This window comes from Sturnus vulgaris, chromosome 2 (assembly GCF_052056855.1).
Source record: "Sturnus vulgaris isolate bStuVul1 chromosome 2, bStuVul1.hap1, whole genome shotgun sequence".
Lineage (NCBI taxonomy): Eukaryota > Metazoa > Chordata > Aves > Passeriformes > Sturnidae > Sturnus > Sturnus vulgaris.
The window spans coordinates 115,346,793-115,373,371 of record NC_142244.1 but is presented as its reverse complement, the minus strand read 5'-3'; the positions used below and the strand labels follow the sequence as shown (position 1 = coordinate 115,373,371).

At 39.6% G+C, this 26,579-nt stretch overlaps 1 protein-coding gene across 1 annotated transcript in view; it reads right to left on the bottom strand.

Annotated features, from left to right (window-relative positions):
- The window catches only part of DSCAM (DS cell adhesion molecule), a 436,159-nt gene that overhangs the window by 361,723 nt on the left and 47,857 nt on the right, over nucleotides 1–26,579 (bottom strand). Inside the window, exons 2-3 of the mRNA XM_088160469.1 lie at nucleotides 11,412–11,729; nucleotides 6,908–7,054 (exon numbers count right to left, since the gene is read on the bottom strand). Coding sequence (XP_088016595.1) covers nucleotides 6,908–7,054; nucleotides 11,412–11,729 — 465 coding nt within the window. The remainder of the gene's footprint in view (nucleotides 1–6,907; nucleotides 7,055–11,411; nucleotides 11,730–26,579) is intronic.

The following is a 26,579-nucleotide window of genomic DNA, read 5'->3' as shown; positions in this document are numbered from 1 at the left end:
GTCTCACAAACAGCCACCAATGCTGTCTGCCCCCAGACCAGCCAAAATGTCCAGCCATACTGAGGAAAATCCACAAGTTCCCTCTGCAGGAAAAACAATTCTCTGTGATGTTAACACCTCCATTCCACTTCCCCGTGCTGACTAAATGATCAGAAACCGCTCCTGTGCTACAACCACATTTCTCACTTTCCTCTGTGCCACCAAAAAGTGACTTTTTGACATGTGGATCAGATGCTTTCCCTCTTCATCCCCTCAAGTGGCTCCCAGCTCCTGACTCCCACAAGGCTGTTGAAATCCTTGCATCCAATGCTACCCATACCAGAGACATAAATTGTTCACCAGAACAAAATACTCCAGTGTAATGGAATAGAAAGCAAAAATGGAGCTCGGAAAAGACAGAGGAATGGTTTAGGGTGGAAAAGACCTCAAAGATCACTGAGCCCAACCATAAATCCATCTCCCTAGGTAGCACATTCATGTGTGTTTTTAGCACTTCCAGGGATGACAATTCCACCTTCCCTGAGCAGTCTGTTCTGACCACCCTCCCAGTGAAGAAAGTTTTCCAAATATCCAACCTAAACCTCCCCAGAACATCTTGAGGCCATTTCTTCTTGTCCTATTGCTTATTACTTATAATTTCCTCCAGTTTGAAGTACAGTGGCCTTGCTCAGGTACAATTTTAGTTCATGAGACAGAGGAAAGTGTGGGAATTGTTTGCACAAGCAGGAAGTGCTAATTTTTTATCATCTCCACTTTCTATAAGATACTATCCTCTTAAAAGAGCAGAGCTCTCAGGAAAAACACGGAAAATTAGACATTCCTTAAATAATGCAGTAAATAATTTTTTTTCCCTAAGTCCCTCAGGAAAATAACCTTGCTGAAAGAGAAAGTGAGGAAGCAATATATTGTCTTTAGAGATGGGCAAGTGCACTTTACATGTCTTTAGGAAGCTCAGAAAACACATTACTGTAACAGCAAACCTGCAGCCTGACCTGAGTGTGGCTGAATGCTGCTCCCATCAGCTTTCCAGGGAGGCAAGGAAGTTCAGCAGATGAGAGATTTGCCTGCTGTACTTTCTGAGTGCTGATACAACTTTGAAGAGAAGAATTAAACCTCACTGACACTTTTGTTTTTGGTAGAAGGTAGTTTACATGCACATTTGAAAAAATTGCATGTGTGTTGCTAATATTTAATTATTACAAATAAATTAAGCTTCATCTCACTGCACCTGGAACAGAAGAAATCTTGCATGCAGAGCTGTCAGGGGCATAGGTTAAATATATGTTGAATGCTTGGGTTTTGGCAGCTATGGTTAAGCACTGACATCAAAGCAAAGCAAGAAACATCATTTCTCATCTCTACTAGACCCAGCCTCAGTCAAATGGCTGGACTTAATCCCAGCAATAATTTAATTCTGCTCACAGGACTTCACACAGCACCACTCTCCATAAAGAGTTTGTTTTTTCTTGCACTATGTACGAACCCCGTGGTTGAAAACCCAGCTCTGTGCAAACTGAGCCATTGCTGTAATCTCCAAAGCCCAGCAGAGCCCAAAACTGCAGTGCTGTGTTTCAGATGTCTCCTGGCAAACACTGACTGCTCACTGCCAACCCCAGCAGTTCAGAAAAGCCCTTTGTGCAGAAAGAGATCCAGGAGCCCCCGAGCCTTTTAAAGACGAGACTTGAGGAACTGTGTGTAAATAAATAATGCAATTCATTACGCCAGATGTAGGTCAGTGTACATCAGTGACACTTCTCAAGCTGTGGTCCAGTGTGACTAACTCCTGGTGATGGGAAGGAGGCTGGCTGGAAGGCTCGTCTGTTGTCACCAGCACATCAGTCAGAGCCCTGCAGGGAACCATGTTCCATCCATGCTCACCCACCTTTCCTCAGAGCTGCTGTTCTTCAGTGCACACTCAAATATGCCACTGTGCACAGTTGGTATTATCTGTCTCTCCCCTTTTCTTTTTTTTTTTTTTTTTTTTTTAAGCAGTCACAGTCCATGTATAAATCAGAGAGATTCTTGCATGGTGTGTCATTAGATAGGAAAATGGGAATTCAGAAAGGTCAGGGCACAAGCCTACCCATGATCCTGCTCTTGGCACTGCTCAGAAACACAGCAAATCTCAAAATCCCTTGCAGTTATCAGGATCAGGATAGGAGGCATTCCTAACAGAAATGGAGAGGGCAGTGACAGACCCAAGTTAATTCTTCAGTCTTTGTTGCATCCATTCTTCATTCTGCTCTTCTCTCTCTGCTGATCCCTTACCCCGACCTTCAGTTCCAGTAATCCCTTCCTGCCCTCCTTCCCCTGTAACCACACCCATCCTTTGCTCTCTCCGGGACTAATTAAGACAAGAGTGGGCTCTGCTCTGTGCTTTCACCTGGGCACAGCACAATCAGCAGTTATTTCACTTTCCCTTCTAGTCCAGCTTCACAGTTCTGTGTGTGAAGAAATGAGCCAAGCACTTGGCTCCCCTCTGCCTTGCAGTTGTTCAACAGGAGCAGAAGCACAATCTGTGCTGTGGCACTTTGCTATACTCTCCTATTGTCCCTTGGGTTTATTATTAATATTGTTGTTGTTTATTTTTGTTATTACAAAAAAACCCATACTTTGCTGAGCTCTTTGGTCCTGTAGGGCTGAGTCTGCTTTCAATGGTCACAAGGTCATCACAAAGCTGATTCCAAAAGTCTCTTTCTTTGGGAATGGTTTGTGAAGGAAAGCAAGAAAAGGGAAAGGAAGTTTGACCTTTGAACAAGCCATGTGCAGCTATCCATCAGATATTCTTGGGTGATTCTAGAACGAACACAATACTCTAGGCTGATTTAAGCTTTTATGTTTATTACCATTAATGAAAACATGTAGGATTTGGTTATGGGTACAAGAGCAAACTGCACAGCCTTGCTCTCCCTATTGTCATTCAAATGAATTTCAGACTCAATTTACAACGCAAAATTCTCCAGAAAAGAAGGATTTTAGAAAAAGAGACCCTGCAGCTGCAGAGATGGTAGAGCAGTTACCTGCTCTTTGTGAGCCCCTCGAGACTTCTCAGGGTTACCATCAATCTTTAATTTTGCTGACACTTGAGAGCTTGTGAGACATCACTGAAAAGTTTGTTTGTTTGTTAAACATCTGTTTCCAGTGGAAAGGGCAGAATATTCCATCTCACTATTATTCAAAATGGAGTTTTCCAGGATGAAAAGATTTTTTCTGTATTTGCTGTTGGAGCTTATTGTTTTCTGCTTTTCCTCAAAATGGATTCATCCAAATAATTGGTTTTGCCTTGCTTTATTTTTTTTTTTTCTTGCTGCCTTTGCCTCTAGAGGAGACCCTGTAAAAGCTTTTTGGCCTCAGATTTGCTGTCACATCAAAAGAGAAAATGTAGGAGTAAAACCCCAATTCTGGAACTGTTCCCTAACAGACAGGCAAGCTCCTGCACACCTTTCCAGGCTGCAGCTGTCCTTGCACATGGAAACTTCACATAAATTTGTATTTCTGGCTCCAAACGTGGGCATCTTCCCGTTTATTGAACATGCAGGGTGATTTATTGGGATACTCCTTGGAAACACTCTGGAAATAGGTCTTAATATGTTTCAAATCCCAATTACTTTACAATAACCTGGAGGCATGACATAAAATTGCAGCCAGGAAACAGAAGATGCTCTTGCCCAGCAATATTTATTACAAACCTCGATTACTGTGGACATCACTGTGCTCCCTGAAAACCAAATATACAGATATGCCCAGGATAGCACACTGTGGCAAGACCAAAAACATTGTACAGTTTTAATCAAGGAACACCCTTCTAAAACACTCTGTCTAAAAAGGCAGGATACTTTTACCCTATAAAAGTAAAAACATCCTGGGGGTTTTGTTTGTTTTTTTTTGTTTGTTTGTTTGTTTTAATATTTCATTGCTATTTACAAAAAAATTAAAGAAAAAAGAAAAACAAAAAGCTGGCATCTAGAACTGTAAGTGCTGAAATAAGGATTCTGGTACATCTTACATCTCCAGATCTCTCTATCCTCACAGTCAGAATGGGACTAGAGACAGGTATATGAAATATTTACTCTGGGTTGTTGTTGGAAGAATTGCATTGAGGTTTAAGTCCTTCAGAAAAGAAATTTTTCAAAAAAGGTTCTCTGGCTTCTGTTTGAAATGGTTGTTTCATCTCAGTGGAAATTAAAGAATCACAGAATGGTTTGGGTTGGAGGGGACACGAGAGTGCCACCCCTGCCATGGCAGGGACACCTCCCACTGTCCCAGGCTGCTCCAGCCCCAATGTCCAACCTGGCCTTGGGCACTGCCAGGGATCCAGGGGCAGCCACAGCTGCTCTGGGAAATCTGTTCCAAGCCCTCCCCACCTTCCCAGTAATGAATTTCTCCCTAATATCCAATCCAAACCTGCTCTGACAATTTGAAGCCATTCCCCATTGTCCTGTCCCTCCATCCCTTGTAAAAAGTCTCTCCCCATCTTTCTTGTCAGCTCCCTTCAGAAAATGTTCTCATCTTTATCCTCTCCACTCACAGACTTTCTTTTTCTCTTTGCTTTTCTTACTTTTCAAGTAAATACTCCCTTTTTTGTCCCCACAAAAACCTCGTCCTCTTCAAACCATGAAAAGCATCACTCTCAAATATATTTATAACTGTCTTTATGTTCTTTCCTTTTACAGTAGAGGTTTCCCCTCTAGCTGGCTCTCATTTTATAAGATGTTAATGAATAACCAATAAATCAGTTATTTAGAAAAAAAAAAAAAACAAAAAGAAGAAAATAAATGATAACTTGATATTTTCCAATACTTATTAGCTTCCAATACTTTTCTGTGTGCAAGACCAAAGAATCTGGTCTTGTACACTAAAAAAATACCATAAATATGGGTTTTTATAGCATCTGTTTTAATGAACTATGTTTTATTTTCATTTAAATTCCCAACTGCAGAATTGAGGGATTGTGAGATAATAAGAAACTTGCTAAAGTTTGTAATGGATTTTTAATGATTATAGGCTTGTCAACCATTGTCAGAGGATGCACTAAGGAAAAAAAATTAGATTTAGATCCATATAGTTAAATGTTATTACACAGTTTTATCCCCCCAAATTTGAGATTAAAACTAACATAGGCTAATAAGAAATAAATTATCTGTAAGTGGAAGATATGATGTTTTGAAGAACTGATATATTTTTACAGATTACAGAGACCTGTGTGTCCCCTACTCCTGATTTCAGGGTGAAGGTAGGATTGAGCCACTCTCAGATATCCCAGAGGTAGAAGGAACTAATGCTGAAGTCACAGAAAAAAAAAAAAATCAACAACCCGATTTTGGCCTCTCAGTCTATGTTTCCAGAGAAAACATGCATATTTTCTTATAACACAGAATGAATAAACTTAGAAAAAATTAAGGTAGTCAATCATGAAGAAAATAATGTTTTTATCCTCCAGCCAAAACTCACATGTACAGATGTACATGCACCACGTAGCAGATTATTTTAAGATGGAACAAAATAAACACATCCATCCACTGTTGTGTTAAATAGATGCAATCACAGTTTAGAGAACCTTAAGCATAATTCTGCATCAATATATGCAGAATAATGGAAAGCTTGTTTTTGCATTTAAATACAATAAATACAGTGCTGGTGAGTCCAGCAATTCAGATACTCCAGATCTCTGTGCAAACACAACCAGTTGCAATTGCTCAATGACAAAAAATTATTATATTATCAAAACCCAAGAGTGAATTTAAGGGAAAAAAAAAAAGCAGAAACAGTGCACTAGCAACACAGAACAACTGATCATCAATTACATGGTTGTTAAATATTTACCAAATACTTAGAAAGTTCTGTGAATAATAATTTTTTAAAAAGATATTTCAAGGTGATGTCAGGAATCAATAAAGTATGGAGAGAAATTAAATCTATAATATGAGCCATATAGAGACACAGGTATTGCCACCAATGACACAATCTGTCAGAAAATAAAAATTATTAATATACTGAGGAGGTGTACAGAAACATTTCCACACAGTTGAGCATCATAAACACAAACATATTCCTGAGTAGACTCTGCAACATTTAACTCAAACTATTTTTTTTCCTTTCTGAACAGCCCTGGAACAATACATTTCCAATTTCTGCACACATAAATCATTTGTATGTGTAACAACAGCTGCACCCTGCACTATATATAATTCAGATATGTTCTATACTGAAAATAATTCTCCTACCTATTCGTTCTCCCATGGATTTCTTACAATATTTATGCTTTAAAATGTTAGTTTTTCTCTGCCCAAATTCCTGAACAATGCCTGACATTTTCTCCCTCTGTCAGTAAATAGATTAATGCACATAACTGCTTTAGTACAGATTGTTTCACTTCAATATGTTCAGCTATAGGCAGTGCTTAAGCCTCCACTGTTATCTGTGAAGCTATTTGGGATTAAGATGCTATGAAACTATAAATATTGATTACATACCTCATTTAAACATAACCAAACTAATTTAGACTCAGGATTTCTTCTAGTCCGTGAGTAACATCACTACTAAAACCAATTACAACCCAGCACATGTTTATGACACTCAAATTTCTTTGGCGTGCAGGAGCTCTTTATCAAAGTTAAAATGCAAACCCACTGCCACAGCACCCAAAAGCTGGTTTTCTGTCTGGTGTAAAACAAAAAACATGTTATTTTCCCCTGAAGCCTTCATGTCACACACACAGAGTCACAGGGATGCAGCAAGGCTGAAGTGAAATGCATTACTGGGAGGATGACATCCCACTCAGTTATAATAGAGCCAAGTAAACATCAGGCATTTTCGGGGGGGGAAAGAAGCAGGAAACATCTCTGCCATTGCCAGCTGGGAAAAAAAAAAAAAAAAAAAAAAAAATTAAAAAGCCATCAGAGCCTACCTGAGACAAGCGAGACTGTGTCTTTCTCCCATGAGACAACAGTGATGTATGCCTCCACAGAGGAGGGGATAATGCACTTGAACACTGCTACATTGCCTCTCATGGCTTTCTGGTCCTCCACACGGACTGTATAGGGTTCCCGTAAAACTGCAGGGACGAGAGGAGCCCTTGTTAAACAGATTGTTAAATAAATTGTTAAAATAAATCCCCACATCTCAGCCACTTCATGGGTCAGCCTTGCAAAGTGCCCCCCAGAACCAGGCTGTGAGCATTTAGCTCAGTGAATAAGTCGCATTTACAAGGCTGATTGCAAGTTGATACAAAAGCATTCCCACATCTTTTTGCTTCCTCAAAATCTGCATCTCTTTCTCTGTGTTCTTCCCTCACCTAATTCTGGGAGGCTCGGGTAGGAACTGCAAATTTACGTGGGGAAATGGTGTTATGTTTTATGTTATTTTTGCAGTTTCCCCAGCCACACTTCCCTTCACAAAGGGTTTTGTGCTCTATCAAAGAGCACAGAGGCACATGCAGGTGCTGTGTGTGAATTAGACATCCAGAGGGGAGAAGAGAAGGTCAGTGTCATTTAGGATTTTCAAGAAGTGAGAACCAAAGGAGAAAATCGATGGAAGTGACAGAGAGAAAAAAAGAAATGTGTGTCAGGAACACAGAGAAATGAGCGTAAGTGCAGAGCTACATTTGATTGACCAGCCCTGAAAGAAGTCAGTTGATAAAAAAAAAGCAGAAACAAAGCCACAATTGTATTAAACAAAACCACGTTATAATAAAATCCAACATGATTCAAAAAATGTTTAGAATCAGCATGGCATTTGTCTTGAGTCTGAAAGAATTAATTTAATGGAAAAAGAAAAAAGAACAACTGTATGGACAAGGAGGATAAAAGCACAACTGGAAAAATCATTGCCACCACACCAAACTAATATTGCTGGGATGAGATGAAGTTGCACTGGGTAGGAGAATGGAAAGAAGGGAAATCCTGAAATAATTCCATGAACAGTGAGGGATGAGCATTTCTATGAGCAAGAGAGAGTTCATGGAGAAGGTGGCAGAGCAGAGAAGAGAGAGATGTTCTACATTAAGCAGAAATTCTACATCTTCTATAGCAAGTGAATGGGTGAGACAGGACAGAGGACCTCAGCACAGGCTCCCCAAGGGAGCACAAGGTCAAGGTGCAAAAAAAAAAGGAATCACCACAGCCAAAACAAACCATTCCAATGGGATGAGTGCACTGGAAATTTCTGTGTGTCTGAGACCTGCACCTGCCTGAGGGTGAAAGTTATTTGAAAAGTTACAATGCTGAGCTGGCACATTGCAAGGATGTTTCTTGCCCACCTTTTCTGTCCACAAACACAGACCAAGCTCTTATACAAATACATTTAGCCCCACTGATTCCAGCTGGAAAGTCAGTAAATTCTTTTCAGAGTTTACAAAAGTGTTTCTAAACACCAGGAGCACTGGAATTTCTAAATATTTGCCCCACTTAGGGTCTATTTCAAGAAATAAAAGGCAGGGTAATGAAATATAATCACAGTCTTCAAAATGCCAACAGCATCAAATATTCAGGTCCATTGTTACTACTGCAAAAAGTAAGATTGAAGTTCTCCATCCCAAACATTGCTATAACAATGTAACTTTTAGAAGCCCTAACTAAAAATAAATAATTTTAATTAAAAATGAAATATCTTTTTTAAAAGGAAAAATATGTCTTGTCTATTACAAGATAGACACTGCTAGTTTTTAAAAAGTCAATCATTGAATTCTAATCAAAGGTTAGGATTCTTAACCCTGTTATGACTGTTAAACTGATATAAGCACCTTTAATGCAGTGACTTTACAGCACTGGCTGCCCTGCAGTGAATAATTCCCCTGGCCTTGTCCTACACCCAGGGAATGGCACATGGATCATCTTAATGGGGCTGATTTGTGTCAATGGTCCTGCTCCAGCCATGATTCCCAGGAAAGGCAGCAATATCCCAACTCACTGCTGAAGGTATTTGTACTTTTCAGAGCACTTGCCCACTTTGAAAATCTGCCCAACTGATCTTGTCAATAAAATCCAGCACAGAAACCATGCAGGGCACAAAAACTGGAAAGAAGTTTATTCATTTCCTTGCTTTAAAAAAAATTACATTATTGTGATTTACAAGGCTGCTCAGCTATTTCCTGATCATAGTTTCGCCAGTTTCCATGAATAAATTGCTGATTTTTACTTTTTTTTTTTGTTTTGTTTTAAACCTCAAGTCCCCAGGTTATTAATTTATATGAGAATGCCAGTCTTTGCTAAAGAAGGAAAAAATAGACTCTTCACTGCCATGACTGCATAGCAGAGCTTGAAGATAAACTGGTGACCTTTACTCCCATGTGGGACTGGCATGGAAGAGGATTAGGTTGGGGTGTCCAGCTGTGGGGGTTAGGATTTTTGGGAAGAGTTTGGGAATATTTGTTGCACTGTATCAAAAATTACATGCAAACCCACGATTACAATAATCTGTGAGCTGGAATTTTTTTTATCCAAACCCCACACTAACTGAGAAACTCAGTTAAATGGAGAAATGAGTGGATATGGGGTAAAAGGTTAAAAGGGGAAGGAAAAGAGGTAAAGGGGGCATTTCTGACTTGGCAAAAAGAGTTGTTAACTGCTGAGCCAAGCACCTACACTGCCAACAGCAAAGTCCTTTCTTAAGGTCCTTTTTCTATTTGCAAGGTTAATTTCTCAAGCAGAGGGAGAAGTCTTGTTTTGGAGTTCCATGGATGGATGTTTTACACCTAAAGGAACACCAGCTCAGAGCCCTAGCCAGAAACACTGCAAGTTTTAGCCTCCTTTGTATCATCACATTAGTTTATCTAAGAAATTGAAAAATTGGAAAGCAATCCTAGAAAAAAATACTGACCAAAAGATGTTCAAAATGGAGACACAGTAACAAATCCAGAAAAGACAAAAATAAATGCTATGTTGTCTCTAAATATAATTCTACCTGACAACTTGCCCTCAAATCCATGACATTAAAACTAAAAGCTCAAAAACCAGAACCGAGTTTCAAACATTAAGTTGGTTACAATGTGTTCATATGAATCTTTGATTTTCAAGGTTTGTTTTTTTTTAATGGACAACTAAATAATTTCATAAGCAGCACAGACCATCATGGAACTCTCCATATATGTAACATGATAACTTGCTTCTACTGGATGCTTCTTGTGCAAGAAAACCCACTTTCCTGGACTAAAATTTTAATGAGACATGAATTTCATGGAAACTTGGTTTTTATTCTTGCTTCCCAGCTGCCTACAAACTACAGATCTCTGAATGTTAACTTATGGCTAAGAAGAAGAGAATGCATTTCCTTACTTAAAAAGAAAATCTCAGGCAAATCTACTTGTTAACTGTTCACAGTTTTTCCCTGTGAAACTCCTGTGAAGACAAATCTCCAGAGAAAAGGTTGTTCTCTTCTGAGAAAAGCCAAGCATAGCTCCATCAACAACAAAGAGCTTCCAAGGATTTGCATTGGCCAAGGGTCAGCTCCCAGACTATTTTTTGTTTGTTTGTTTGAATATTTTAATTAACTGTAGGGGATAAACCAAAAATCTTCAAAAGCTGTGCAATCATATGTTTGTGTGTTGTAACAAAAGGCCTGATTTTGATCCCTCTGTAATTCCCCACTGGCTGACCCAGTCAGTACAGAAAACAGATGCAAAATCATTCTGCTTATTTGCATATTTTAGCTTAAAGAGAAAAAGCACTGCCCATGCACCCACATGAGCTGCTGAATCCTTGCAGGGGACACAAACTTCTCTCTCTCAAAACAAAGCACAAGTGACCACCAACAAGGGAGGAGAGGTGTGATTTTAGGCCAAGCATTCCTCTTCTCTTCCAGCCCATGTACAAAATCCACCTTTTTCTCACACAGTTCTTTAATGTGCAAGCATGGTTTGATTGTTGATTTGATTATCAGTTCATTTCTCGTTATATTTGTGCTCATCTGATCTTTGGAAAACTAATTTTTCAGCAGCAAAATAATTCAAACTGGGAGAGGAGAGGAGAGGAGAGGAGAGGAGAGGAGAGGAGAGGAGAGGAGAGGAGAGGAGAGGAGAGGAGAGGAGAGGAGAGGAGAGGAGAGGAGAGGAGAGGAGAGGAGAGGAGAGGAGAGGAGAGGAGAGGAGAGGAGAGGAGAGGAGAGGAGAGGAGAGGAGAGGAGAGGAGAGGAGAGGAGAGGAGAGGAGAGGAGAGGAGAGGAGAGGAGAGGAGAGGAGAGGAGAGGAGAGGAGAGGAGAGGAGAGGAGAGGAGAGGAGAGGAGAGGAGAGGAGAGGAGAGGAGAGGAGAGGAGAGGAGAGGAGAGGAGAGTTCACAATGTTACTCAATATTTTTAAGAGTTTAGAGGTTACACTTTTGGCCAACTTCCTTGGACTGATATCTGCTGCTACTCTTTGAAACACCCAAGTCCTCTCCTTCCTCAATCCCATCCAAACCCAACGGAAGACTCTACTTACCAGCCTTAATGTGAACATCCTGACTCCTGATTTTCCCTGAAGGATTTTCAGCTGTGCAATAGTAAGTGTTATCATGGATTAAGTTATTAAAGCTTGAAGGAGGGAAGGGGAAGATTTGGAGAGTGCCATTGGGGTGGACGTGGCGGATCCCTGGGACATCGTAGATCTCCTCGCCCGTCGCTAGGTACCATCTGAGCGTCACCGGGGGGATCCCCGCTGCTGGACAGGGGACCAGGGTCCCTGTGGTGCTAGCAAACACTACCTCTTGCAGAGATGCATTGACAAAGTAGAGACTGGCGTGTAGCTCTTCACTGAAAACTGCAAGACAAAAAGGAAAAAAAAGAACAGACCTTGAAAACCTGAGACGTTCCAGCACCGCGCGAAACGATTCGATGCCGCCGCCAAGTCAAAGGTGGTGCCCAGGGGAGGTAATCAAAGCATCTGGGTGCTAATGTCAGCTCTGATGAAGTAAGTATATAAATAAAATAATAGAATATTTCTCGTTTTCAAAGAAAGTACTACCAGGTTAAACACAGTAAGTGGTTTGCACCCAGAAGTAAAATGAGAAACCTGTTTTGGTGTAAACGGATACTGATCCGCTCACTTCTGAACTTGCTGAGGCAGCAGTCTTGGTACAGCCTGCAAAAACCTATCAGTAATCTGCCTTTATGAAATTTACAGTGACTAAATTTCTGCCTGAAACACCAGCAGTTTCCGTTAGCATCCCTAAATTTATTCTTACAGTCTTTCCCTGGCAAAAATTATTTATAAAGTAATAAAAAGAACTGAGCAAACAGTGAAAAAAATCCTGTAACTCCTTAATAGTAATACATGTGTATACTTAATACAGATACAGCTTAGTAAATGCTTTATATCCTTTGGTCAGGTCTTTCTAGCAAAGACCTCTAAACCTAAGTGCCTATGCTAATCTTGGTTCTACCATCCATGTGACTCCATGGAGTCCCACTCCCAACCTTAAACTGAAGATTCTGTATCACTGGAAAGAGTCAATATTAGAGCACCAGACTAACCACTTCTGCCATGGGCTATTCAGCTCTCACTGGAGGGACTGAAGTTTCCAGGTGGTTTAAAGGTCCCCCAGTATTTCCTCTAAAGTACCTTCCTAACCTCCGTTGGAGAGCTGATTAGCCTAAACCACGATTTTTATTTTCAATAAATGGTAGGATATATTCCAATACCACCAATCTGCTTTATTTTTGCATATAGTGCTTACTTGTAAAAACAACTGGTCAGTTTTGCTTGACACAAACACAGAGACTTGGATGTTTCACTATATCTTGAAAGCAGTAGATTCTGACAGGATTTTCTAAAGTAAGGCTGGTAAGGGGTCAGTTTTGGAAAAGATCACCCCACTGGAGGAGATCTCAGTGAGCAGTGATGAGACAGATTTCAGGGTAGCCTTTATTTGCACAAGATGGATCCTATTATCCTGCAGAGAGAATTTGCAATCCCAATGCTAAGCCATGAACTCTCCTGTCTAACTCTACCGCTGCATTTTATGATAGTTTGGAGCTCAAAATAGACTATTTTTTCCTTCTCTCTTTTGATATCTTGCAAAGATACAAGGTGGGAACGTGTTCATTCTAAATATCATGAGACGCAAAAGAAAGCAAAACTGGTTCTGGAATCCCTGAAAATTAAAAAAAAGAGAGACACCCTCTCCAAGAGGGAAAGATGCCTGGCATACAGAAGACAGATAAATGAGTGGCACAGGGAAGGCTGAAAGGCACTTGGAGCTTCAGAAAGGAGAAATTTCAACTCTGGAGCTGAGCTCCTGAATTTAGATGAGGCAGGTGCCAGCATAGAATAAAGTCCCCTGCAAGAAAAGTTCCACCTAGAGGGTGCAATCCCAAGAGGAACACAAGCATCTGGAAAGCAAAAATAGGCACAAAAGGACTAAACACAGGAAGAAGCTGAATCCTCATTCAGAAGGAGCGAATAAGATGGTGCCACTTTTACATAATCACATTTCTAATTATAGTTGTACTTTGAAGCAGAGAACAGTATTGTTGGTAACATAATAGAGAAACTGAGAAAAAAAACAATTTAGCATTGTTCATCTGCTGTACAAGCTTTTCTCTACAAATACAAATGAAACAATCAACAGGGCATTTAAATTCCCGTTGGCCAACAAGACATGCACGTAGAAGTAATAAACATAGTTCACATTTGCCAGCTTTCATTGTGCTGTGCTGCTTCTTAGCAGATATTCAAGCAAATCCAGTAGATTTCCTGGCCAAGAACAAAGAGGTAAATACCAAATTATGAATGCCATAAAAATAGAGAATATCAGGAACTCTGTTTGACACTTCCATAGAATCTAACTTCCCAATCAAACACAGCACAGCTGAACTAGAGACTCATGCTAGCAGCACATAACAATGAATTTTTCCAGCTGCTTTGTATCCCCTGTAGAAGCTTTCACTACTCTTGACAAACTTTGCATCCATCAGCCAGTACAATAGTGCTTCATTTCAAACCAGCATCTGCTACACATTCATCCTCATGGCAGCCACAAACACACCAAGATCCCTGGAAAATAATCACAGTGCTGTAATACACACACTTATACACAATGCTGACAGCCCAGATGCTTTTTTGTGCTGGAATTCACTGTTTGAGCTACGTTGGAGACATCCAATGACAAAAATGGGATTTCAGAAGCTTTTATTAAAAAGATATTTCTGCTCAACATTCCATAGGATGAAAGGGATTAGCTGAATGACAGAACAAGTGATTTATTGAAACCTAATTGAAACTGAGACAAGTCAAAGACGATGTGTAATTAATTATATGTTACTTAATGATAGAATATGATCCAACTAAACACTGTATTTTTCAGAAAGCAGAAGCAACTCAGACTAGGAGTTGCAAGGGAGAGTGGTAAGGGAAGCTGAGGAAAGTTACGAAAATAAAACAGCAAAGAGAAATACCTGAAGAATGAAAACAAACAAAAAAAAAAAAGGCAATCACAGAAGAGAAAATAATATCCTAGGCAGAACTGAAAACTCTTGAGTGAGTGCACTTGGCCTGGACAGAGATCACATCATTTCACAGTGTAAGGGAAGAAAAGGCAAAGATTCTTCCTGAATAAGGGTTATTTATTACCAAACCAATAATTCTCGAGGGAAACAAGTGGAAGGCTGCACCTCAGCACTGCTCGGGTGCCCGAGCTGGAATGAAAAGGTGACAAACAACCTGCACCTGCAAGCACTTTGGGGCAAGAAAGCAGAGATTTGTATCCTCAGCTGGGTGTTAAAGGAGAGCATCGACAGTTCATCAGATCAAAGGACAAGAAGCACTTCTGGAGTCTAAGGCTCAATAGAGGCCAGGACCTCACTCCTACAAGAATGGGGTGAGAGGTATGGGGGAAGGAAAAATAGAGGAGGGAGATGGGAGGTGGGTAAATTTTTTGCAAGTTCAAACAGTATTCCTTATTGTCAAGTACTTGAATAGGGGGAACTGACAAAGCATTATAGCCAAGGAGTTTTCTCCTGATTTTCAGTGGAGACAATGCTGCTGTGCTTAGCAAAGTGCTGAATACATCAGCCAGATGCAAAATAAATATCTGCTGGCGTTTGAGAGATCTGTTTTCAACTAAACTGATTCCTTATGAGCTGGTCTGCAGGGATTGTCAAGGGATTTGTCAAGGCTTCACAAGGCAAACTAGGAAAAACTGCTCTTTCTCAATCCTCCTTTTTCCTGGGTGTCACTAAGGTGTGAGAGAGAACATCCTACATTTAAATTACAGCCCTGCATCCAGCTTGGGCTTGCCCTGTGTGGGATCTGATGACAAGGAGGGGTCAGTACCCTTTTGAGATGAGAGAGGAAATGCAAAAGCAAACCATGAAACCATCTGTTCTCTTCCCTTCCTCTACAATGTGCCCCCTTCAGGTTGCTTCACCTGCAAGAATCTTTACCCTAAAGATTCCAAAAGTGAAAACTTTCCTGAAACAAAAGAAAATTTTGTATCTGCTCAACACAGTGCCAGAATGCAATTCTGAGCCTCAATGTTGAACATAATTCCTTTTCATCATGTGCTCCTTCATCTTTTATTAAGTTTAAGTAACACTTCTGTATTTTGAAATTGTCTTTTTGGGCCTCATGTTCTTCCAAACTCACATTCTGCAATTGACCATTTGAAGACTCAATTTTCTCTTCAGCTCTTGAAGGAACTGAAGTACTTTTGGTTGAGAGACCAGTCAGCCCACTCAAAAATATGAATAAAATGTCTCTGAACAATTAATTGATACTTATATTTAATTCACCTACTGTACCCTTTTCAAGGACTAAATGCTGTTCCTGTAATGTCTTTGCAAGTGGAAAGTTTGGTCTTAAATTAATAACAATTTCAAACTAAGGGGAAAATTAGTTCTCATACATTTGATTAATCAAATCCAGCATGAAATATTTATATAGATAAATTAAAAGATATGAATCAAAGTGAAAGTCTGGAGCCAAGAGACCACTGAGATTATTTAGATAAAATAAAAATCAAAATAGAAAAGATAAATTATGCAGTTAGGCAGTTGACTGCACTCCTGCACTACAGCAGGTTTGTAGAAACAGCCTGAACTGTGTTACAGTGGAACTTCAGGTTTGCCACAGCTTTGGACAGCAGTGCTCCCTCTCTTTTTCCCCTCAGAGAGTTTGTGATTGAGGAACTGGGCAACAATCAAGTATTTACTTCAGATTTGTTGGATTTTATAAGGTACCACCTTTAAATGTAATAATTTCTCACTCTTAAATAAAGCTGCCTAAACACGAGAAACATAGAAGCAAACCCATGGAGTATAATAAAATCAGAAAAAGGAAAGAAAGGACAATATTTATTAAAATCTCAGCTTCTAGTGCTGAACTTGGAATGGCAGACACCTGGAACTGCTTTTTACCATGATGGGACAACATATTCCAGAAAAAGCTGACATTTGGAAAAAAATTTGCAAACAGATGCAAAGCAGCATGAGACACATTCCCTTAAGAAGTTTAAGGACTAAGAACCTGTTTATTCTTATCAGCTCATCAAGCTCTCAGCAAAGTGTAAGAAAAACAACAAAATATCAATATCCTGGATGCCTTCTGGCAGAAGCCTTTTCCTAAAAGACCTCAGCCGTCCTCCCTTGGGTAGAAGAGCAGCTTTTGAGCCTTCTCCATAGGTAATGTAGGAAAAACACAGCCTGGGCTCAGCTGAGACCCTGCCTTGATGGGCAAATCACCATCTCCAGCAGATAGAGAGGGATTAGGACAACCTTCCAACTTTTTGAACGTCTCATTTAACTGGAGAAGCTCAGCACAGGTGCACCAACATTTTTAGCTTGTGGGTGGATGTTTGCTGTCTGCATTCATGGACACTTGTACTGTGAGTTCAGCCTGTCTGGCTCATGCATGAGCCTAAAAGCATCACAGCCTTTGCCTGACCTTACAGCAGCAATTCCTAAATGCTTCTCCAGGCTGCAGAAAATCCAAAAACAGGGTGGGGTTTTTCTGGTTGATTTTATTTTATTTTGGTGCAGGAGGTGGCACATAAAGATATAGTAGAATCAGAGCAAAAAAAGGGCAGAGATCACAGAATATCCTGAGTTGGAAGGGACCCACAAGGATCATCAAATCCAACTCCTGGCCCTGCACAGGATCATCCCCAGCAGCCACACCAGATGTTCCCTTTCATCCCCAAAAGAGGACAGGGAAGAGATTAAATAACAGAGATTATTTGGCAAAATGGAAGGAAAAGGTAACAAGACAGGTGGAAGTCAGAAGGATGTTAAGACTCAGGGAATTCCCCAGGATCTCATATCCCTTGGAAGATCTGCTATCAGCCAGACAGCTCCTTTCTCACTGGCCTGAAATCAGAGTAAAAGCAGGCAAGAAAACATCATTGAGACCACAGTCACTAAAAACATATGGCTGTGAGGTAGAGACCTAGAGAGAACAAAAGACCCAATTATAGCAAAACAATTGAAAAAAAAATTAAAGTGAGAATTTAAGCCTGATTTTTCAACAGTCAGCAAAAAATATTGAAATCCTCCCTAACAGAGGAAAATAAAATATTGATTTTTCACTGTAAAGACAAATGTCTTGTAAGACAATTTAATGGAATTAATCAAAAAAGCAGTCAAAAAAACCCCTCAAACCAACTTTTGTGGGAAAATGGCTGAAGCCATCTAAACAATAAATTATATTTAAGGAAACTGAATTACCAGGATCATGCTACAGGTTAATTACCCTGTTGACATCCAAACAATACAGTATGCTGAGATAATCTTTTTTGCATAAACACACACACACAGAGAACTGATAAATGAAACATTTCTGAATGCACTGCTGTGCTTTTCAAACCAGTAGTAAAAACATTACAAATGCAATCACAAATATGCTGATTACTCAATGCAGAACAGGGAGAGAGTCTGAGTGGGTGGGAGGGTGCAATTCTAGTGAGCTATGTCACTATTTAGGATGATTTTTAATTTTTTTTTTTTTCAATATTCTATACTGGATCACCATGAATGAGATTTAAAAAAGAGAGATTTAAAAAAAAAAGGAGACTAAATTGGCCTTTTTCTCCTCCACTACGTCTCCTCTTGATGAACTAAAAAAAGCCCTTATTTAAAAAGAATCAAAACCTGATTAGACACTTACAAACAAGAATGTTGTTATCACTACTCAATTATCCAGTAACAGGCTATGCAAAGTGACCTAGAGAAATTACTGCAGCTATTGTGGAAAGATCAGAGTGATGAGGCATTACAATAATCCATCTGTGATCGTGTCTCCCTCTAGGGGTTTTATCTAATGACTAACACACAAGGTTGATAAATATTATACGTTTTATTAGAGCTAGGGTAAAGCAAATGTACTTTTACAACTTTGGCTTTGATTCTGGCTTTGGACAGGGATTTCTTCTGCTCTTCTAAATTGATGGGGATTGAGCATTCCTCATTGTTTGAGGGGAAGGAGGGTAAAACACAGCTCACACAAGGAAGAAGTTTCAGGTGGAGGCAAAATAAGTAACTTCAAGAGCAGGAAAACAGCACTGGATAAAAGATGCTCTGACCAGAATCCAAAGTAAGTCTTACTAAAAATGAATTAATAAAATGAAGAAGAGTGAAAGCAGCCCTAAAGAAGAATTATGAGAGAATGCTAAAATCAAAATTAAATCAATTGCTCAAAATTATCTGATATTACAAATATAATTAGCAAAGAGATGAAGATATTAAACTAATACAATTACAAAAACACCAATGAATCACCACCACCCACAATAGTTTTAAGTCAAGTCAACAAAGGAGACCACAATTCTTCCCACAGTATAAAATCTCAAAATGCAGAAGTATTTCCCATGTTGTGTGTTGTGTGAGGGTAGCTAGTATTTTAGGGCTCAACAATATAAATTTGCCATGTGTCCACCAAAAAAAACAAGAAAAAATTATGTTTTTTCAAATTGCTACTCTGATTCAATGTGCCAGTGCTCAACCTCTTATTGCAAAGAGTTACTCATTTGAATCAGTTTCAAAATCAGAACCACTAATGAGGATAATTAAGTATGCAGTTGGTTTTGCCCACAAATAATAATCACTATGGAATAAAAGCACTCAGGGTTAGGTTATCATTCTCAGAGGACACAAACTTCCATTAAATCAAAGCAGGCTTCCACAATTAAAAGAAAAGGTCCTCAGGTGAAACCATAAAAAGAAGCAGAACTCACAAGGCAGGGAGAGAAGTCTGGGTTTTGGTGGAGTGCACAAATGCAGAGTGGCAAATGCAATAGATGCAAGTGATGGGAGCTTTTAATCAGCTAAAAAGGAATAACCTCTGATTTAAAAAATACCCACAAAAAATAACCAAATCAAAAATCTTCAGATAAGTGTTAATCTGTGGGAAAAAAAAATATGCAACTGTGCCTCTTGAGCCCAAAAACCCAATTCCACTCATTCCTATCATAAGGAACACACTGCAAGAACACCAAAAACAATAGGACAGAAATAAGAGAAGAGCCTCAGATTTCGTTTTCTCTCAAAAATATTTTATGAGAAAGAGAAATAAAGATAATTAGATGGGTCTCAGGTTTTTGAAAAATGGAATTAATCCACATTTGTATAGATTTTCTTTTAACTGGTTTATAAAATTACCACGTTTTCCATAAGCAGAGCCATTATTTCCAATGACTTATTGGCTGAGATTTAACAGGTTTCAATTTGGGGCTTGTCTTCAAAATGCTGCAGTTGACCTAATGCTTCTGAGAGAGTCCTGATGGCACCAACTCCACATCCTAATGGGACAACAGGGTTTTACAAATAAACAGCAAAGCCAAGCACACTTTTTATTAGACCTGTCCAGGAAGGAGAGAAATTTTTTAAAAATCATGTCTTCCACACACAAATAAAAGCAAAATAAATAAAAATTTTTGGTGAAAATAATTGTCAGGATGCTTCATGAAATTCCATGAGGGTATGTTTTAGAGAAGAGCAGTCAGCTACATTTTGAGTCTCACAGTCTGGTGACTTCTCTGTCACCTTTCCTACAACCCAGCTGAAGCCAGAGCCTGGAAGATCTTCCATTTGGATGCAGGGAACAGCCAGGACACCCTGCTGGGACAGGACCTTGGCAAAAACCTTGGGGATTTTGTGTGGGTGAGTTCTGCTCACCCTACTGCCAGAGTGAGCCTCTCAGCAGAGCACACAATCCTGCCAACCACCCAGCCAGGAAACTGGAGAAGGAGAAAAACCCCAAAATGTCGAGGGATTTTTAAACCTCAACCCCTCAGCTCCATTATTCCACAGCACTGTTATTCCAGAGAACCTACAAAAGTGGCCCACAAAAGATAAATCAGCTAAATTGCTTCAAACTGAAAGAAAGTAGATTTAGATGAGCTATTAGGAAGGAATTCTTTATGGGAGGATGGTGAGGCCCTGGCAGAGGTTGCCCAGAGAAGCTGTGGCTGCCCCATCCATAGAAAAACTCAAAGCCAGGTTGGACAGGGCTTGGAGCAACCTGGGATAGTGGAAGGTGAGATGCTCTTTAAGGTCCCCTCCAACTTAAACCATTCCATGATTCTATAATGCTGTTTATGCCTTCAGGAGCTCTCACTGGTAATGATGGCAAGTGCAACAGGCTCCTGCATCCACTGCCTGGATGCAAATGTTTTTGTCACAGCTGAAAATTGACTGCCTTAAATGTTTCTGTAAAACCAAAACAGGGCTGAACATACACCAGAGAAAGCTCTGCTCCAGAACTGTGAAAGGAGAGAAGGAAAAAGGAAAGCAGAGGCAGAGATCTGGATGATGCCTGGTTGTATCCCATTCCTCCTCCATACTGAGCCCCTTTGGGGGAAAAACATTTCTTTTGGATGCACTGAGGGAAAAGAATATTGCCCAAGGGAAAGGAAAGGAAAGGAAAGGAAAGGAAAGGAAAGGAAAGGAAAGGAAAGGAAAGGAAAGGAAAGGAAAGGAAAGGAAAGGAAAGGAAAGGAAAGGAAAGGAAAGGAAAGGAAAGGAAAGGAAAGGAAAGGAAAGGAAAGGAAAGGATGGAGGTTTGGGGTTTGGCTGAGCCTGCACAGCTTCCACCTAGACACCATCAGTGAGGACAGCAGGAGAATCTGAAATGTGGTGCCAGCCATCAGCATACAAAACACGAGGTTTTACTGCAAGAAATCACACAAACATTGCTAAATACATTGGTGTTGAAAGAAAATGCAGGAAGAATTAGCTGTGAAAGCTTTGGTGGCACAGTATTTCCAACACTGACATCATTTAGGTACTACATTAGGTAGTCCCTGCTAAAGGAAAACCCAAAACCTGCCCACCATAGGAATAATAAGCAGAGCGATCTCTGTAGCACTTCCTGAAAACAGAGTTCTTCCAGAAACTGCTAAAGAGATGAGAAGCACTGAAATCTACTGGGTTTCCTAGTTAGGAAATGCTGAACAGAGAATGTAGTTTTAACAGTCCCAATTCACCACCATCACCACCTGCATATCAAGGACAAAATGTAATATTAGTGTGATGCATTTTTTGCATCAAACTTCATACAACATTGGGGTATGAGAGCATTTCTATTCTGGAAGTGTTAGGTTTACTGTCCCTCACTTCCCCACCATGATTCTTCTTTCATGTCAAAGTTAGCTGCAAGTGATTTATGCAAGAACAAGTCCTTATTCCCCAAATCTGCAGAAAAGGAAGAGGTCAGGAAAATGAAATGCAGGAATGGAAGAAATTCCTGAGTCACAGGCATGAAAATCTACACCTCTCAACATTCATCTGAAGGGAGAAGACATGTGGGATGTAGAAATGGCTCTGTGGAACAACCTGGAGTAGAAATCTCTCTAGATCACAGATCCACCTGGCATTTGTATTTCCTCATCTGGTGAGGGTTCTCAAGCCCCTGCAGAGCACACAGCACATCTCAAACATTTTGCTGCCCTAATGCTGCTTTGCATCCGTGCTGGATTTTTCCACCCGTGGGGACAAGCCCTCAGTGTGAGTGAATTCCTTCTGACAGCTTGCCTGTCATGTCAGCCAGGGCTGGCTGGGGCTGAGTCACAGCAGCAGAACAAGGGCAGCCCTTCCCCTGCTGCAAACCCAGCACCAGAGGAGGAGTGAGGAGGGCACAGCTGCCTGCCTTGCTCAGGGGATGGCTCTCAATGAACATCCAAAAAAAAAAAAAAAAAAAAGAGAGAGGATGTTGAGGTTTATCTTCTTTTTCCAGGGTTAGGATTAAATGCTTGAGGTGGTATTTCTTGTTTGGACTCAGATGTTTATTAGTCCTTATCTATATTACAGTCCCACAAACCGTGAGTTCTACAGTGCTTCAAGCTAACAAATTTAAAATGGAGCCCTATCTCTTTCTCTACAGGGCCTTTTAAGGGTAAACTGCCCAATTATGAAATGCCACCTAAATTATTTTTACTCTTATCCCAATAACCAAAAACCTGTGGCCCACGTTGCAGATTTTTCTACCCAATCACACAATATCACCCAAACCTATGAAGAAGAAGGTGAAGAAGAAGGACAAGCCTCCACCCTAAAACCTCCATCTTCCTTTCTATATATTACTATATTCTAAAACCTTAAACTCTTAAGTTTTCCACCATGTGATATTGCACACTTCTATTCAAACCACACTCCCATGATCCCAGTTCTATCATTCCATCTTGGAAGCTTCTCCACGGCCTCAGGTCAAATGCAGAGCTCTCCTGGGGGTCAGTGCCTGTCAGCACAGAAAGTCTGAAATTCTCAGTGACCAGGGTTCCAATAAGAGGGAGGAAAAGAAGGAGAAACTCACAAAACCCACATAGCAATTGCTTCTGTTCAGCACAAACATCCAGCACCAACAGATCTGAGCAGTCTCACCGCTGTAGAGCAAACAGAAGTTGTATATAACTACTGTTGTAATTATGAAATTGCTGATAGGCTCTGAAAGTGATCTGGCTCTATTAATCATGAAAATAAACCCAGGACTGACAGAGGCAGAGTAACATACTACAACAAAACAAGACAGAATGGAATATTACCACATAATGTAAGTGTACATAGACTATAAGGACATGCAGTGAAAGAACAAGAAGAAACAGCCTTTAGCTGAAAGAGATCAGGGTTAGGTCAAATATTTTGAAAGAATTCTTCCCTGTGAGGGTGGGCAGGGCTGGCACAGGGTGCCCAGAGCAGCTGTGGCTGCCCCTGGATCCCTGGCAGTGCCCAAGGCCAGGTTGGACATTGGGGTTGGAGCAGCCTGGGACAGTGGGAGGTGTCCCTGCCATGGCAGGGGTGGCACTGGATGGGCTTTTAGTTCCTTTCCAGCCCAAATAATTCTGTGATTCCATTCTATAATGAAGAAGAGAAGCAGAATTACCATTTGGTTACTGCTCATATTTTTTCCTAAACTGCTTCCAAGGTCACCATGATCCACTGATTTTTGTTTGCATCTCACTAAATTAAAGGAAAGGAAAATGCCCTGGCATTCATGTCTATTTTTATAGAAGACTAGAGCTGTGACAAGGTACTGCAATCTTAATTTAAAAGAATACCAAAAAAGCAAGATTTTTAACTCTACCTATCACTTGAAGGGGAAAGGAAAATGGGATAAAGAAGAGAAAAAGGGTAGGTGCAAAACAAGGCTTCAGGATTTAATGTTGTTTCTTAACAAAACCAAATAAACAACTTATGGAATGATCACTACCTTAACAACTGCAATCTGGTACTCTCTTTGTCATGGGTTTACTGTATAATTCATACAACATAGCATACAAAGAAAAAAGTATATTAATATTATTATAAGATAGACACAATCCATGAGGAATTTATTTTCCTGAGTAGGGGACAAGATCTCAGGAATTTGGGTTTTGCTGGAGGAGGAAAGGTTTTAAGAAGAAGAAATTAAATGTATCTCAAATAAATTAAAACAATAACATCAATCAATATTAATATCACATCTAAAATGGAGAGAGGACACTAGCAATATAAAATAAGTTATCCAAAAGTATTTTAACATTCTGAATGAGCCCAAGATAACATTCCATTTGGAAATGGCCCATTTAGCATGGTAATCAGTTGAGGAATAAAAATACATATGAAGATATTATGAAGGTGGTACAGAATGGGTATATTATATAGATTTACATATTATATACTCTTCACAAAGTACAAGACTAACTTGCCTTGAAGGCCTCTTTGTTTACCTGAGAAATAAGCACACGACTTGCTGAGCTGTTACTTGGAAAATCCTGGTTTCCATTTTGCTCTCCCCATCAGAATTTCTGCGTCACATCAAGGCAATCACAAACCAACAGCAAAACCCAGCATTCTTGGAACTTAATTGCAATTTAAACACTTAAATACTAGTGACAATCTGGGCCTTTCCTGTATTTTCCATTAGTTTTTTTTAAAAATAACATATCACTTTTTCACTGAAGTGCAAGGAAAATGAAGTCCTTGCAGCTCCTTGCAGCCAAGGAAGGTATTTCTGACCACACTGGTGTCAGTTCAGCCTAAACAAACCTGTTCCCTTCCAGTTTTCCTTGGGAACATTTTACAGAGACCAAGCCCCAAGAGTCACTGCACAAACTCATTTATTTTGTTATCTCTTTTGGGAGGAGCATGACAACGTTCAACATAAATCTTAGTGAAAGGAAAAAAAGAATTCTTCAGTGTTCAGTTTCTTTAAAAAACAAAATCACCTTTTTTTTTGTATAACAGTAGAATAGGGTGTTATTCCAAATGTCCAAGTGCCCATCACCTGTGCTCCAAGAGTGGCTGATAAAGGATGTTTAGGGAAGGTCTGTCACAATCCTTTCCTAGTGGTGACAGCTAATTTTAAGCCCAGTATCACACAAATAACTAGAATTACCTTTGCTGTTTGCAGTGCTCTACACTCATTTTCTTCCTCAATTGCCATTTTATTCCCCATTATTGCATGATCTTTCTAATTCTTTGCAGCTCTACTTCTGTGCATTTTGGGGTCTCTTGAATAGTGTTCCATCAGAAGATTTTAATATTTATAACCTTCTTCAGTTCATTTATGTCAACCAACCCATGAACCAGCACAGATCACTGACAGTGTTTTCTCTCCAGCAGGAAAATCAATTATATGTTTCCTATTTCTTTCCTAACCTATCATTAATCTACATGAGGACCTCTCTTACCCCATGGCATCTTTCTTCCATTCTGCTTGATATGACATTTTGATGGACTTGTTTTAAAGATCTAGTCATGTTATACTGACTCCATTCTCCTTGCCCACCTGCTTCGATTCCCTCAAAGAAAAAAATCTGTAATAATTTGCCAAGCACAACTTTCCTTTTCTAAGTCTGTCAGATTTCTTTCCCCACTGCATTGCATTTATTTATGTGCTCTAAAAACTTTGTTCTTTAAGGCCTGATAACTTATAATTCTCTACCCTAGTCCTTTAAGACAACAAAAACCTGAGACATTAAGTACCCAAAATAAAATAGCAAGAACACATCTGATGTCTGGATTTTTCAGAAGTTTAAAAAGTTATTTCAAATTCATTTTCTAGCATCAGTTCCTTAGGGATTGAGATGCTTTGTCCCAGATGCCCATTTTCAAACTCTTAGGTTACTTGGGAATTTTCTAGGTTCACTGTCTTTCACCTTCACTTTTTTGTCCAAGACTGCAGGATTTAATATGTTTTTTCTTCAAGATTTCAGCCCTGGAAGACAAATTCTCACCAATTACATGAGAATTTCTTGCCAATTACCCCCACACTTGTCAAATCTCCCTATCTTTAAGTTTGAAACCATCTGTTTGCTTGTCTTGTTTTGGTTTGTATCACATCCAACTTACCTTTAAATATTTCCTTTTCCTCCTGTAAGTCTTACTCCTTCATCTCAACACTACTTTTTTTTTTTTTTTTGTAACTCAGTTTTTGGGGCTGGGCAGATGATAAAGGATCCTACAAGAAAAGGCTGAGTGGAGAGGTCCTAAAATTCAACCTTCTATTGAAACAATCTGTTTCAAGCAAGTCTTTCTCTATTATTTCCTGTGTTGCTGGTACCTCTTGGAATGTTCCAGGGGTATTTCCTGTGCCAGATCAAGGCAAAATCACCTTCCCTGGAGGCTCTAAACCACAGCATCCACCCTTCACCTCTCATCTACATGAGTCAACTCTATCAAGCTGAAAATACACCTTTTTCATTCATCAGTCACATTAAACCATAATATTTAAGGCTTAATACAATCACTGCATTTGGCAAAATAGTTTCTCCCACACACACTTCTGCTCCTAATCAGAGCTAATTAATTATGTGCATCATACAAATTGACAGCCATGTAGATTCTGAAGCAGAGTTTAAAGTGTAAATAATGATGAGATAAAAGGGATCTTTTGAGTGAAATCAAAGTATCAAGTAGTCATTATGTGTAATCACTATTACAATTTAATGACATTTGTGCTAGAATAGTAATATGAACAGGAATTAAAGTGTCTCATATATATCATTACTTTTTTTTTTAACTCTATATTGGTTCCAAATGGTTACTGAAACATCAGCCTTTGCTTGAGTCTTTAGCAGGTAATTCTGCAAACACAGAAGCCAAGCCAACTGCAGCAGCCTGGATGTGAGACATGAGGAGGTCATGCTGTGTGGGCAAAGATTCTTATATTTACCCTTTTAATCTTGCTTTATGTGTTAAACAT